This window comes from Coccidioides immitis, assembly GCF_000149335.2.
Source record: "Coccidioides immitis RS genomic scaffold supercont3.1, whole genome shotgun sequence".
In the NCBI taxonomy this organism is placed as follows: domain Eukaryota; kingdom Fungi; phylum Ascomycota; class Eurotiomycetes; order Onygenales; family Onygenaceae; genus Coccidioides; species Coccidioides immitis.
The window spans coordinates 1,913,098-1,927,590 of record NW_004504310.1 but is presented as its reverse complement, the minus strand read 5'-3'; the positions used below and the strand labels follow the sequence as shown (position 1 = coordinate 1,927,590).

The following is a 14,493-nucleotide window of genomic DNA, read 5'->3' as shown; positions in this document are numbered from 1 at the left end:
TCAAGCAGTGCGTTTATTAATAGATGAAGGACTCTGAAAGAACTCCCAAGGAGAGGAAAAATGGTCTTCCAGCATTTGACAGGTGTGGGAGCTTGTCAATGTCTCTTGATCAGAAATGTGGTCCTGTTCCGGTGATGGTGAGTTTATGCTTCTGTTGGAAAATATAGATCAGTACCAGTCTCGAATGTTGTGTAAGATAATGCCAGAAGCACAGTAAACACTTACTCCAAGGCTTAGTGAAAGCAAAAAACTCAGTGCTGCTCCCACAAGGAAGAGTAACCAGACAGAACGCATGGCTACAGCAATTTGCGGAATCACTAGGCTCTTTGCCTCCTCGCTCAAACCTTTGAAGGTAGGACTGCTTGTCCCGGCTACTAAATCTTTGATTTTGTCGGGTGAAAGGTCGGGAAGAACACTTCCAACATTCTGGAGAGCAAAATTTTGGAACAGAGCACCTGAAACTGCGAGAAACATCACCATTCCGAGGTCTTGGACTGTGTAGAGGAAATCTGGTCAGCATAAACTCACTTATATGAAAATGTATTCGGACAAACAACATGTACAAAATAAATTCTTACAAATTGTCAGGGCTCCAATTGCATTCGCAATGTCATGGGGAGGAACGAGTGATTGCACAATAGCGAAGCCGGCAACAATATAGCAGCCCCCACCAGCTCCAACCAGAACAGTGTACCCATATATACTTGCGTTGGATGAATTTTCGTTTACCGTGTCTTGATATTTTAGTTAGATTCAAGGACAACTCATAGTGATTGAAGGAACTTACACATCAGAGCAGAGCCAATAATGGCTAGAGCACTACCCAGAATGTGCCATGGACCTATATAGGACAACCTTGGCATTAGGGCTCCATTCAATAGCGATAGCACCACCATAGAGACAATGAATGGAAGCAAGCGAATTCCAGCGTCGAGAGGGCCATCTCCCTAGAGACTGATGAGTATGGCATGGTCCTAATACTTAGGTACATCTTACATACCCGTAGAAATTGGAAGAAAAGGGGAATGTAGTAGGTCATCGTCTATTGAATGAGTTAGCGGCATATCAACACAAAGAGTGCTTAAAGGACTGGAAGCATCGGCTGACCAGGATGATTCCGGACGATAAAAATATTTGAAGTTGCATGTTTACCAGGATCAGACGTTTTAGGAAATGAGCTGGATAAAGTCTGTTCTCTTTAGTCACTCCTGGGTGGAAATGCATCAAAAAGATCGTGGCGACCAAAAGGATAGCGGTCACGGCCCACAGAGCAATTTCAGGGCTAGAATTCCACGCGTAAATGACACCACCGAAGTTTATTGCCATCGTGAAGCAAGCACACCCAGCTAGGAATACTACAGTCATGATCCAGTCGATCATTCTGCACTTTTCCTTGAAGGATTTGCCTTGTTGAGGGTCAATTTTTGGAAGCAGCCACAGATATGCCGGAGCAAAGACGGCGCCAATGACAAGATTAATATAAAAGGACTGGATGAATATGCATCAGAAACGAACCTAAGCCCGATATATGGGGTATTTACGTACCCATCGCCAGGTCGCGCTGCTCGTAGCGAAAGCACCGCCGACCTTCTCATTGTTAGCATGCTGATAAAAGGGGGGGAAGAAAAGGACAAATCAATACATACTACCGGGCCCAAAACACTACCCACACCCCACATAACAGCATTTCCCGACATATACATCGCTCTCTCCTTTAGGGAGGTTGTGACAGAGACATACATCATTGTGCCGGCGTACATGCCGGAGCCACCAATACCAGTAATAACACGAGCGACAATCAATGCTGTCATATTGGGTGCAGCACCGCAGATTGCGCTTCCAATTTCGAACAGAATTATATTGCCCAAATACACCCATTTGATATTGAACACGCCATATATCTTTCCCCAGGGGAGAATAAACATTGAACCGAGAGCAAATCCAACTCCGATCCACGGAAGTAATTCAATCTCGCCAAAGTCATCGATAATCGATGGTTGAATATCTGCCACCTATGCACAATGTTAGGGGAGATCCACAGAGACGGGGATGCGGGAAACAAAGGCCAGAAAGACGCACGATAGTATTATCGAGGGCGAAGAGAAATGTCGTGAACAACATGGCAGTATACGCAATCGCCCACTAAGAACAATATTTTAGTATAGCCCGAGGAGATAAAGATAGGATTACATAGTAGGATGAAGCACCTTCCATCCATGAAGTTGACGACGCGGCTCTTCCTTTTCATTTCCAGTAGATGCGATATCAGGCTCGACCTGCATTTCAAGTTTGCTTCCACTCGCGGAGACATGGGCGTGCCTTTCCTCCATGGATTCTTCAAGATTCGTCTCTCAACCCGTTTGGCCTTTTTCTTTTTGCGGGAAAGTATAAGACGCAGCGAGAATTAGAAATCCTAGGGTAGAAATTTTGAAAAATCACGAGGGAGCCCAAGTTCCAAGGAAAAAGGACCGTTTTATACTTGATTCTCACAGTGCAAAATACTCCGACGATTAGAAGACACCAGGACAAAATTTGAATTGGCCGGAACCCGTCCCAATCAAAGAAGTTGCAGCGAACCTCCGTTTTCTTTGCTGCAGGAGGTATGTGCCCGTTCAAGGTGCAGCCTGGCAAAAGCTCGAGGAGAAATATGTCGGGAATGCAGGATGTGTAAAGTATATAGAATATAAAACCATAGAGAAGAATTAGGAGAAGAGTGGTGTCGGCGCTCACTTTTATATGGGACTTCAATGGCCGGGAATAACTAGCGTTGTGTAACATCAACATAGTGGTCCAGTCGCAGCAGATGGACTCTGAGATCGAATTGCTTTCTTCTCGGTCTCGGTAAAGTGAGTGGCTACATTGCCTCTCGCGGTAAGTTTCATGTCTCTCCTCTTCGTTTCGTTCGGCACAAATTCCTATGGATGGGATGAAAATATGATGCAGAGTCCAACCGTGGTCTCTCAAGACGTTTTGAGTGGTAGCCATTTGATGACCAGCACATGCAGTCACGAATTGATCATGGTTTCTGCCGAATAACCCCCATGTTCTCGGTAGACGTGCGGCTTCTGCGAATACGCTGTCAACCATGATCCTTGTCTGTACTTGATATCCGATTGCAGGGCCTAAAGGACTTGTTCGCCTACGCCCATTCCGGCTAATAAATAGTTAGCTATAGAGTAAGTAAATAGCCAATGGTAGGGATGAAAATTTCGAATAGCAGGAGCATTATCGCACTCCAAAGGTAGACAACCACAGATCTATGCATTCTCACCATCACAATACGAAATTTGGAGATCTTCAGCCAGTCTCTGCGTCATCAAGGATAACGGGCGCGATTACTCATCTGGCTGAAAGTTCTCAAGATAGACCTATACCAGCCCACTATGTGTTTTCACCGCGTGTCCCAAGTCCTGCCTTTGCCTTCTGTCACAGATAACTAACTTTAATTGGCTGACCAGTGCACCGAGTATGGTGGGAGAGGCTGTTGGGCTAACTACTCCCTGTATTCTGACCCGGCACGTGAAGCCAATGGATACCATCGTGGCAACAAAAGTTCAAATTGATGATCTCGGCTCCAAATCGCAAGCTGGATGGTGGACGCGCTTAACAGCAGCACAAACTTGATTGGCGGGCCCTATCTCTGGTGCTACTCACGAACAAACAAAACTCGCATCTTGAGTTTACCACCAACAGCAGCCTCTTTCAATCTGAACCCCAGGAATGGCTCCAGAGCATATGAACTGCATTGTTTCTTTGAGAACAACCCCCAATACACAGCTTTGGTAAGTTATTGAGCGGCGTAGATAGTGTACATCCACGGAGTACTCCGGCTAGTTCACATCGAGCTTGCATATCACCGTTACACAAGCTGTGCTCGCCTTTGACTGGGCCGGCTTGGCAACTAGACAAATACATCAGACACGCAAGCGCGTTGGCAAGGAAAGGATTGCTATCCATCCGCGCTCCGTACATGTTGCCTCTGTAAACAAAACTTGCCGTTAGTACGCGGATCCTGCAAAACCCATCCGTGGCGTGAATTCAAATCGGTGGCTGTGTGGAACCATAATAGGCACCGCGATTATTTCTGTGTACTCTGTACAGGCGGTCATGATGCCAATTGGTAAACTGATGTTATGAGGATGATCATGGCGAAGGAAGATATGAAAGGATAGGGACGATTTCCTATTTTAACCGCCGCATATTATAACATTGAAACGTCTAACATGTTGCTTTACTCTCTAGCTGGCACGGCCTGCCTTGGCTCGAGCTGATAAATACTCGTCTATCAAACCACGATAATCGCGGGGCTTATACGGTACGAACATCTCCGCGAACATGTTGCTCTTTCGATGAGGATTGAGCCCGAGATCCCTCATTAGCGTATCGATATACTGAATCATGTTAGCTGTACGGTGCGCAACCATAAGTCGCTAGACTGGACTCACCGAGAGGTAATCGTAGATGAAGTAAGAGTGTTTTCTCCCTTGTTCAAGATACCGTTTACGAGTCCAAGCATTAAACGTAGCAGCTTCAAGTTCCATCTCTTTTTGGCTAGGCAACTCCAGCCAGCCCTCGAGGAAAGCAACTCCCCAGAGAGCCTGTAATTCTGCAGCGAGTGGCGTGAAGGCCGAGTGAATGTGACCCGGGAAGAGGATCGTCCGGTCGCCCTGTGCTGCCAGTTGCGGAACCACCAGTCGACGATAATGTCTGTTTGGACCTTGATCTCTCTTCCTAGAAGTTGTATTTGAAGCCAATGGGTCCCTTCGGAGATAAGGCAGGAGTCTGTTCACTATCTCTTCCCCCTGCGCATCAAGAGTGGCCCATCTGGAAGGCTTGTCGTTGTCGTACAACAGTTCCAATTCTTGTTGAAGTTCCTTGCTGAATGTGTCGTAGCCTTTGTTGAAGCCAGTGCAGAGAATAACCATGTCAGCGGGAACCGAATACCCGTTCTTCAGGTTGACAACGTCCTTGTGCGAGAGGGACTCTATCTCTGAGCGGTGTATTGTCACGTCACCAGCATGCATCACCTTCCAAAAGTTAGGAACAGTCGCGATACCGATTCCGCCACTACCCCAAAAAAGTCTATATCCCCATTAGTATGAAGGCTTTACCACATATAAGTAGGTTTGGGGGTTCGATCTCGTACCCGTCTTGTTTTGGCTGCGCCCGAAGACCTTGAGTATGCTCACTTTTGGAGTAATCAGCATGTCGCGCTGATAGATATGTCGCAATCCGCCAATATACATTGATGATCCCCCTACCCGCAATGGTGCGCTGAAGGAAATAGTACCAGAAACCCGAAGTGTTCATAATGCTCGGACTAAAATTTGCTGCCATTCGAGTCGAAATGTGATCAACTATGTTCCAGAGTCCCATAAACGTAGGAGCGTAAATTGAGAATGGACCAGAGGGGCCATCCCGGATGATCCAGTCCACTTTTTTGCCGGCGTTGAGGAGGTGGAATACCGTGTCGTACGCAGATTTCGAGGCGCCAACGACGGATGCTCGCTGAACATACTCTTCGATATGACCAAGATACTGGCCAATTTGCCATGTATGGATAACAGGCTTCTCAAAGCGGCTCCGTGGCCATGAAGGTATAATTGGGCTGGAGTTTGCACCAGTAGCATAGATTAGCTTGTTGCATTCAAGCTGGCCTCCGCTAGTTTCTAAAACCCAGCCGCATCCATTTGAATTTCTCTTAACCTGATTGACTCTGGTTTCAAGGCGGATTCGAGGAACCAGATCATGATCTTTTGCGAAATTGGCCAAATATTTATGTATGGTCGCTCCCGAAATAAAACCATCACCGGAAATACCTTCTTTTTTCATGGGGTAGAAGGAATACTCGAACAGCGGATGGCTGATTTGCGCATATAGATTAGGGTATACTCTCTCCCTACTCCATGCCCCTCCGATTGACAAACTATCGTCAACAATAAGCAGACGAGTACCAGGAACGAGCTCCAGGTAAGTCCGCGCGGCAATCAAGCCATACCATCCTAAAGAGTCAGACGTGTGATCAGCAAGGTAGTGATCGACCGCATGTTATGATACCCGAGTTACTAGTGCAGATCTGGATAAATGGCCAAGCAGGGTCTTGAATGCTTGACATAAAAGGGATAAAGGAAATAGAGGCACTCACCTGCGCCAACAACCACAACATCAAACTGTTCCATGTTCAAGGTAAACAAAGCCTCTGGTTACACAAAACCACAAATTTGCTTCTAGATCAAATATTCAACGCAGGGACTATGACGGTAAAACTATGCCATCAGGTTTCGTGTAAGCGATCTTCGACTGCGGAAACTTGACCGGTTTAAATACCTGAAATCCGCTAGGAATGATCTCCCGCAAAACGGCGCAGTTAACACCGCAAATCGACAGTGGTACCTGGAGTCACACAAACCAAAGTCTGCGATGCACATCCTCCTAGTATGAGATACTACAGCAGTCTTAATCTGTATGACTTGTCCTTGTGCCTTCGAGGACATCGGATGTTGGTGACACAGCGGAGAGCTACTCCTCGTTCTGCCCTTCATTTTGATCTGATGTGCCAGTAATTCGATCGTCTTTTGTTGGCAGCCTTGCAGCTGCTTCCATGAAACTAAGGGCGTAGTGCCCATAACAGAGGGTTGCTGTAATAGCACCATTCTCACAAAGACATTCTTGAAGGCGTGTAGGGTGGATCTCAAAATGCTGACTTGATCTTTGTGGGATTGGATGAGCGCCTATATCTTGTATGTACAAGAATGTAACATAGAGGCTTCCGGAAACTGTGGAATCTTTAAAAGATTCGATCGATCCTCTGTTTTTGCGAAGAAAGCAAAAATCTTCCTGTTGCAAAGCTTCTCGAACCAAGTCATTATGCCCTTTTTAAGAAATCGATGCTCTTCGGGGAGCGACTCCTCCAACGATCACTATAGCAGCGTTACTAGCGTTGTCTCCGACTACGAATATCCAGCATCTTCCATACCTGGGTATGGCGAAAAGCCATTGTCGGAGCAGCTGGAGCCAATTGCAGTGGTTGGAATGGGTAAGCAGCGGCTTTATAGCTATCATTACCCATAACTGATCGCATTAGGCTGTCGTTTACCGGGGGGTGTTAGTTCCCCGGCCCAATTCTGGGAGCTCATCATGAATAAGGGTACTGGTCGCATGGCCAAAGTCCCCAAATCGCGGTTCAACATAGATGCTCACCTGCACCTGAATAACGAGAGGCCTGGGAGTTTTAACGTACCAGGAGGGTATTTTCTGAACGACAGCCTTCAGGAACTTGACCCTGTGCTATTTGGAATTTCTGTAAGTGCAGCTCCAACAGCTAATACGATTTTGTTAGCACAGAGCTAATATACTACCTGGTAGCCTGTTGAAGCGATGTGGATGGACCCTCAGCAGCGAAAACTACTTGAGGTTGTCTATGAAACCTTGGAGTCCGCTGGCGTAGCTTTAAAAGACATCGCGGGAACCATGACAGCTTGCTTTGTCGGCAGTTTCACCGCGGACTACCAGCAGATGACTTTCAAGGAACCGGACTTTCGTCATAGCTATGCAGCAACTGGTGTAGATCCCGGAATCATCAGCAACCGCATTAGCCATGTATTCAATCTAAAGGGACCGAGTATGACGGTGAACACAGCGTGCTCTTCCTCCGTGTATGCCCTGCACAATGCCTGCAATGCCCTCAGGAACAACGAGTGTTCCGCTGCTATTGTTGGCGGTACGAATCTCATTTTGACAGTTGATCAGCACATGAACACCGCAAAACTTGGCGTACTTTCTCCCACATCGACCTGTCACACCTTTAATGCGCACGCGGATGGCTACGGCCGCGCCGATGGAGTGGGTGCTGTGTACCTCAAAAGGCTTCACGATGCGGTTCGCGACGGCGATCCAATCCGAGCTATAATCCGTTCTAGCGCTGTCAACTCAAACGGAAAAGCTCCAGGTGTTGGAATTACTCATCCAAGCTCAGAAGGCCAGGAAGCTGTTATTAGGCAAGCTTATCGCCGCGGAGGCGACCTAGATCCAATGCTGACGGGGTACTTTGAAACCCACGGAACCGGAACGGTACATGCTTCTTTTACCAAAGTTTTGTGACGGTCAATTGGTACTAATATTATGTGTTCCAGCCTATCGGTGATCCACTCGAAGTTGGCGCAGTCTCGAAGGCGATGAATAGCAAACGAAAGCCCGAGGATGGCCCACTTCTGATTGGCGCTGTTAAAACTAACATTGGACACAGTGAAGCCGCCAGTGGTCTGTCTGCAGTCATTAAAGCGGTTCTCGCGGTTGAAAAAGGGATCATTCCGCCTACCAGAAGCTTCACCTCACCAAATCCGGCCATCGATTGGAAAGGCTGGAATGTCAAAGTTGTTTCGGAGGCGACACTATTTCCCACGCATCTCCTCGTCAAGCGGGTTAGCGTTAACTCTTTCGGATACGGGGGAACGAACGGCCATGTTATTATTGAAGGCGCCGACTCGTTTTTGCCGACTTACCAACTTTCCCAGCAGAAAAGCAAGCCTCGAGGCACTTTTTCTCGTAAAAGACCTTATCTTTTAGTCTTTTCAGCTCACAATAAGCCGACCTTAAGCCAGAACATCGAAGCATATGGAAAGGTTGCAGAGAAGTATAACCTACTTGACCTTTCTTACACTCTCGGGAACCGTCGATCCCGCCTTGCGAGCCGTGCCTATGTTGTCACAAGCGATGCCACCCTGGTTTCGGATTTCAAAGATATAGCCAAGTTTGTTGCCTACGCTGAAAATAAAAAGAAGCCATCGATCGGGTTTATATTCACCGGTCAAGGAGCTCAATGGGTTCGCATGGCAGGCCAGCTTATGACCTACTATCCAAGCTTCTTGAGGACCATCAAAATCCTCGATAGAGTGTTGAATAACCTTCCAGACACGCCTGAGTGGACGATCGAAGATGAGCTCCTGGCAGATGCTGCCTCTTCGCGGGTTAACGAGGCTGAATTCTCACAGCCATTATGCACCGCTGTCCAGATAGCGCTGATAGATCTCCTTACTTCCTGGGGAATCACGCCTGCAGTGACAGTTGGACACTCCTCTGGCGAGATCGCTGCTGCATACGCTGCAGGTAAAATATCCAGGATGGAGGCCATTATTCTTGCTTTCTACCGAGGCCAAACGGTGAGGGATATCGACACGGATTGTGCTATGTTGGCTGTCGGCTTGGGTCCGAGTGTGGTGAAACCTTACATTGCACAATGTGACGACGTGACCATCGCCTGCCACAACTCCCCATCGTCTGTAACCCTAAGTGGTGATTCGTGCGCTTTGGAAGTTGTCAAAGAGAAGCTTGAAAAGGAAGGGATTTTTGCAAGAACACTCAAAACAGGCGGGAAGGCATATCACTCTAAGCACATGGAGCCAGCGTCAGCCAAATACATCGCGCTTGTGCAAAACGCAAAGAGGACCTTCCCATTCGACACGCCTTCTGGGCCGACGGCTGTGATGGTATCTTCCGTCACGGCATCCACGATTCCTCCCAATATGGGGATTGATGAGCATTACTGGGCTGCAAACCTTGTCAACCCAGTCCTCTTTAGCGAAGCTATAGAGCAGATGCCTTCCCATTCCGTTGATATGCTTATAGAGATTGGACCCCACTCCGCATTAGCCGGTCCAGTTAAACAAATCAGAGCCGAACGCAAGCTGGATAAACTAGCATACCTTCCCACACTTGTCCGTGGTCAGGACTGTGCTGTCCAGCTCCTCAAGCTTGCTGGAGAGCTATTCCTACGTGATTATCCTCTCAATATGGACCGTGTGACCCTCATCGAACAGAGTCTTCCCGGTGGAAAGATTGACTTTAGAAGAGGGTCAATCCTTGTTGATCTTCCCCCGTACCAATGGACCTATGGATCAAAGATCCTTTTTGCAGAGCCTCGCCAGTCGGTCGAGCACCGGGACCCTACACATGGTCGCCACGATGTCTTGGGCCGAAAACTCCTTGGAGGTTCCAAAACTGAACCAACGTGGAGAAATATTCTCCGAGTGAAGGATTTGCCGTGGCTGAAAGACCATAGTCTGGGCGGGGATGTAATTTTCCCAGCGGCAGCGTATTTCTCTATGGCCATGGAGGCAGTCACGCAGGTGAACGAGACTAGTACCGCTCCCACGAAGATAGATGGGTACACGCTGCGAGACATTTCCATCAAGACAGCTCTGATCGTCCCAGAAGATGATGACGGGATTGAAACAATCTTTACCATGCATCCTTCAATCCATGGTGAGGGGGGGAGCCAAAACGTATGGTGGGATTTCAACATCTACTCAATCTCACAGGGCGGCATTCAGAAAGCGCATATGACTGGAATGATCGGTGTCAACATCCGTCCACGCGGGGAGAAACCAAGGGACGTTCCAAATATGCCCCAGAGAGCCAGCGGCAAACTATGGAACCAGTCTCTGAGAGCTGTGGGCTTCGATTATGGCCCCACTTTCCAAGATATGGACCAGATTCGCTTTGACGGTAAAGCTTATGCGGCCTCAAGCAATACACTTATTAAACAGGAGTGTGGCATCATGCAAGGGGAGTCACGCCATATCCTCCACCCCGTGACGGTTGATTCCTGTCTGCAACTCATCATTGTTTCGATCTATGCGGGAAAGGCTAAGGATATGACTTGCGGCGCTGTGCCACTCCAAGTTGATGAGGTTACCATCTGGCCCCCAACACCCGAGCAGCTCCAGGATCCATTCGCGACAGCTTATTCTTGGACGGATGAGCGAGGGATTCGCTCTTTTCGATCCGGTGCCCAGCTCACTGCGAGCGACGGGGGTCTTCTAATTGACATTAAAGATATGCGATCCATTGCATATGAAGCTGCGGCACCACAAAAGGCCCTGAATGCTCCAGATCCACAACCGTATATGGAGATAGTATGGAAATGCGACATTGATACCTTAACTCCCGGAACTTGCTACCAGGATTTAAGTATTATCAACATTGTTGAGATGATCTCACATAAGAATCCCGGCGCAAAAATTCTGGACCTAGAAGCACATCATGAGGCACTCTTCCGTGAACAAGCCCCTATTCTCAATTACAACAATGGTTCTCTTTCTGATGACACTCAAGAAAGATATGATCTGATACTGGCCAACGGCGTCAAAGCATCTGCCTTGATGATGGATTCGGTTTCCCAGCGTTTAGTTTCTGGTGGCCGTGCGGTGCTAAGGAATGTGGACACTACTGTCACAAATCCTAACTTCTCATATATTGCTTTTGGCGAAAACCTGGTAATTGCGAAGGTTGCGTCACCGGTCGATTATAGTCTAGCAACGCAGCAGTCACACCCCTTCGTGTTTGTGTATAGACATACACCTGCGCCCCTTGTATATCTGCTCGCTGATAGATTTACAAAATGTGGTTGGAAGACACGATTAAGTTCACTCGATGGTGTCGATATTGAAGAAGGGGAAAGAGTCCTCGTTGTCGCGGAGCTCGAAGAGCCATTACTTTCTTCACTCGGAGAGGCCGAGCTGGTTGGTATTCAGCGGATAATATCAACGGCTTCCTCTCTTCTTTGGATTACGCAGGGTGGCCTTCTTTCTGGGAAAGAGCCTGAATATGCGATGGCGTCTGGATTGGCAAGATCAGTGAAGAGCGAGAATGCCTCGCTCGACTTCATCACCATAGATCTTGACTTAGATACAACCTCTTTACCTGGTGCTGTACACGCAATAACTGATATCGTACGCCGCCAAGTCGAGAAAGATAAGGACCGCGAAACTGAGTACTGTGTGGCAAAAGAGAAGGTATATATCAGCCGACTACTCCCTAACAAGGAACTGAGTTCGGCCTATTCTGTTGGCAAGTCACATTTCGAGCAGAGCCGTTACGATCGCGAGAGAGCGATTGTTGGTCGAGTCCAGTCAGGGAAAGTAATATTCGAACAGGACAAACGCTACGAAACGAGATTAGAGCCTGATCAACTTGAAGTTAAAGTTCACCTTAGCGGACTTGCTAAAGGTGTCGCCGTTATCCAGGGCCAAGATTATCCGACCGCTTTCAGCCATGAGATATTTGGGACCGTTACCAGAGTCGGTTCGACAGTGAGTCGATATATTCCCGGCGATCAGGTTGTGGGATTCAGCTTCGACAAATATGCTTCATTCCAGAGAGTTTCACAAAGCCTCGTCGAGAAGGTTGGTGCCGATGAGAACCCCAAGAATATTCTTGGCCTTTTGATGGCATATGCTTCGGCAATTCACGGTCTAAAGAACATTGCGGGAGTTGAGCAGAATGAGAATGTTCTCATTTTAGGCGACGCAGGGGCTGCCGCAGCAGCTGCAATTAGAATGAGCAAGTTAATGAAGGCAAACACATTTGTGACAGTTGAATCGGAAGCAGAGGCCCAAGACGTAACAGCAACATTCGGCCTGCCCAGGGAACGGGTGATTACCGGATTTCTTGGAACGAACACACAGATAGACGAGATATTTGGCCCTCGAGGTATCGATGTCATCTTCTGTTCTGGGCAATCTTCCCCAGGTATCGTTCGTGAATGCTGGCGGCGGATCGCTCCGTTCGGAAGAGCTATTGCATGTGGGCGTAAAAACGTCCTCAAAAGAAGCGTGTTAGACACCGTACCCTTGAACCACGGGGGAACTTATTCCTCGTTCGATATCCTTGATTTATATAATCACAAGCCTCATATTTTGGCAGACGCACTCCGAACCACTATACAGCTTTATCGCGAAGGATCCATCCCAACAGTCGACGTGGCGATTGTCAAGCACTTGACCCAACTAGATGAAGCGATGGCAAAATTCTCTGAAGGTTTGTTGCAGGATCGGGTTCTCATCTCTTATGGAGAAACAGACAGGTCGCTCAACGTCGCTCCAACGCAGTTTGCGCCTCAGTTTGACCCTAAAGCCACCTATTTCCTTGTTGGGTGTCTTGGAGGCCTTGGCCGCTCCATTACATCTTGGATGATGGAAAATGGGGCCCGCTATTTCATCTTTTTATCTCGCTCGGGGACCGACTCTAAGAATGCAGCACTGCTGGTGAAAGATATAGAAGCCAAAGGAGCAATTGTTCAAGTGGCGCGTGGCGATGTCAGCTCCAAAAAAGACGTCGAGAATGCCATACGAAATGTTCCGAGCGATCATCCCATTAAAGGTGTGGTGCAGGCGGCGGCTAGGTTCCAGGTCAGTTCCCATCGGATGCTGGAGAGATTCACATAGGCTAACCAGATGACAGGACGCGATGTTTGAGACAATGAGCCATGAAAAATGGATTAATTCCATTAGTCCGAAGGTGATCGGTACAAAGAATTTGCATGAAGCGCTTGCAGATTTTCCTCTGGACTTTTTCCTTATGACAAGCTCGACGTCAGGCACCCTAGGAACGCCCGGCCAGGCCAACTATGCTGCTGCAAACAGCTTCTTAGACGCCCTTGCTCGTCATCGTGTATCGAAGAATAAGGCTGCCTGCAGTTTAATCCTTCCCATGGTGTTGGGCGTTGGTTATGTTGCCGAGCACCCAGAAATCGAAGAAGCGCTCAAGCGCAAAGGGATCTATGGAATCGATGAAGAGCACATGCTGCAATCATTCGAAGCCGGGATCGCGGCAGGAGAAAATCACCGGTCAACAGGCCATATAGTTATTGGCATGGACCCGGCGGAACTCCAAAAATCACTTAGACGCGCAGACACAACGGACGCGTTCTGGCTGGGGAATGCTCGTTTCAAGGGCCTACTTCAGACAATTCGATCAACTGGGACGGAGAAGCAATTGTCCAAACAGTCAGTACTCAGCACAATTAGGGACGCAACTTCGCCGGCAGAGGCTGTAGATGTGGCAGTTGGACACTTTACTGACAAGCTTGTCCGCCTTCTGCACCTCGAGCGCGATGAGATCGAACCGAGCGCGAAGTCCATTGCATCTTATGGGCTGGATAGTATGATTGGAGTGGAGTTACGCAACTGGATATTCAAGGAGTTCGAGCTCGATTTTCCGTTCCAGAAACTTCTCGCTCCGAGTTTGACGATCATGAAGTTTGCTGCTCAGGTTTGTGAGAGCCAGGGTGTTGTTGTGGAGTGAAGTTAAACCAAGCTTTTGACTGAAGCACAGATCACGTTAAGCTCAGTTGACTAATGTCTTGGCGAGCTGTTCCACTGGGCTGTGGCTGCTCCGGCTCCCGTGAACCAATTTATTCCCTGTCATTAATAGAAATAGTCCTGTATATTAGGTTTCCAAGATCAATACTTTTTAGCAGCTACAGTAGATTCTACTTTTAAGACTTGTTTTCTCAGTTCTCCTCACCTCCTACATATCATAGAACATCCGATATATTCAAAGATGGATAAAGGACTTGATCTAATAGTGGCTGTATTACTATGTAAGTTTATTTCTCATTATCATGAATCAAACTACCTAAAACCAACAAGCAAAAGCTCCAACTGAAGTATTCCTTGAAGATGACCGACTCGAATGAACGAAAAAGAAAGTAGG

At 47.8% G+C, this 14,493-nt stretch overlaps 3 protein-coding genes across 3 annotated transcripts; 1 reads left to right on the top strand and 2 right to left on the bottom strand.

Annotated features, from left to right (window-relative positions):
• Positions 1-109: 109 nt before the first annotated feature.
• CIMG_10938 (MFS drug efflux transporter) lies at positions 110-2,330 on the bottom strand (the record flags this gene model as incomplete). The annotated part of the gene is made up of 10 exons (XM_001248624.2): positions 110-151; positions 226-494; positions 579-734; positions 788-947; positions 1,001-1,042; positions 1,108-1,488; positions 1,546-1,587; positions 1,647-2,012; positions 2,080-2,142; positions 2,208-2,330. 10 exons carry the CDS (start codon positions 2,328-2,330, stop codon positions 110-112), a joined length of 1,644 nt encoding a protein of 547 aa, XP_001248625.2.
• A 1,350-nt stretch (positions 2,331-3,680) lies between these two features.
• CIMG_02397 (uncharacterized protein) lies at positions 3,681-6,179 on the bottom strand (the record flags this gene model as incomplete). The annotated part of the gene is made up of 4 exons (XM_001248625.2): positions 3,681-4,391; positions 4,446-5,082; positions 5,147-6,002; positions 6,146-6,179. 4 exons carry the CDS (start codon positions 6,177-6,179, stop codon positions 4,239-4,241), a joined length of 1,680 nt encoding a protein of 559 aa, XP_001248626.2. The 3' UTR covers positions 3,681-4,238.
• Positions 6,180-6,867: 688 nt separating this feature from the next.
• Positions 6,868-14,082, top strand: CIMG_02398 (fatty acid synthase; the record flags this gene model as incomplete). The annotated part of the gene is made up of 5 exons (XM_001248626.2): positions 6,868-7,036; positions 7,085-7,302; positions 7,366-8,070; positions 8,133-13,187; positions 13,240-14,082. The coding sequence occupies 5 exons, from the start codon at positions 6,868-6,870 to the stop codon at positions 14,080-14,082; spliced, it is 6,990 nt and encodes a 2,329-aa protein (XP_001248627.2).
• Positions 14,083-14,493: the final 411 nt, after the last annotated feature.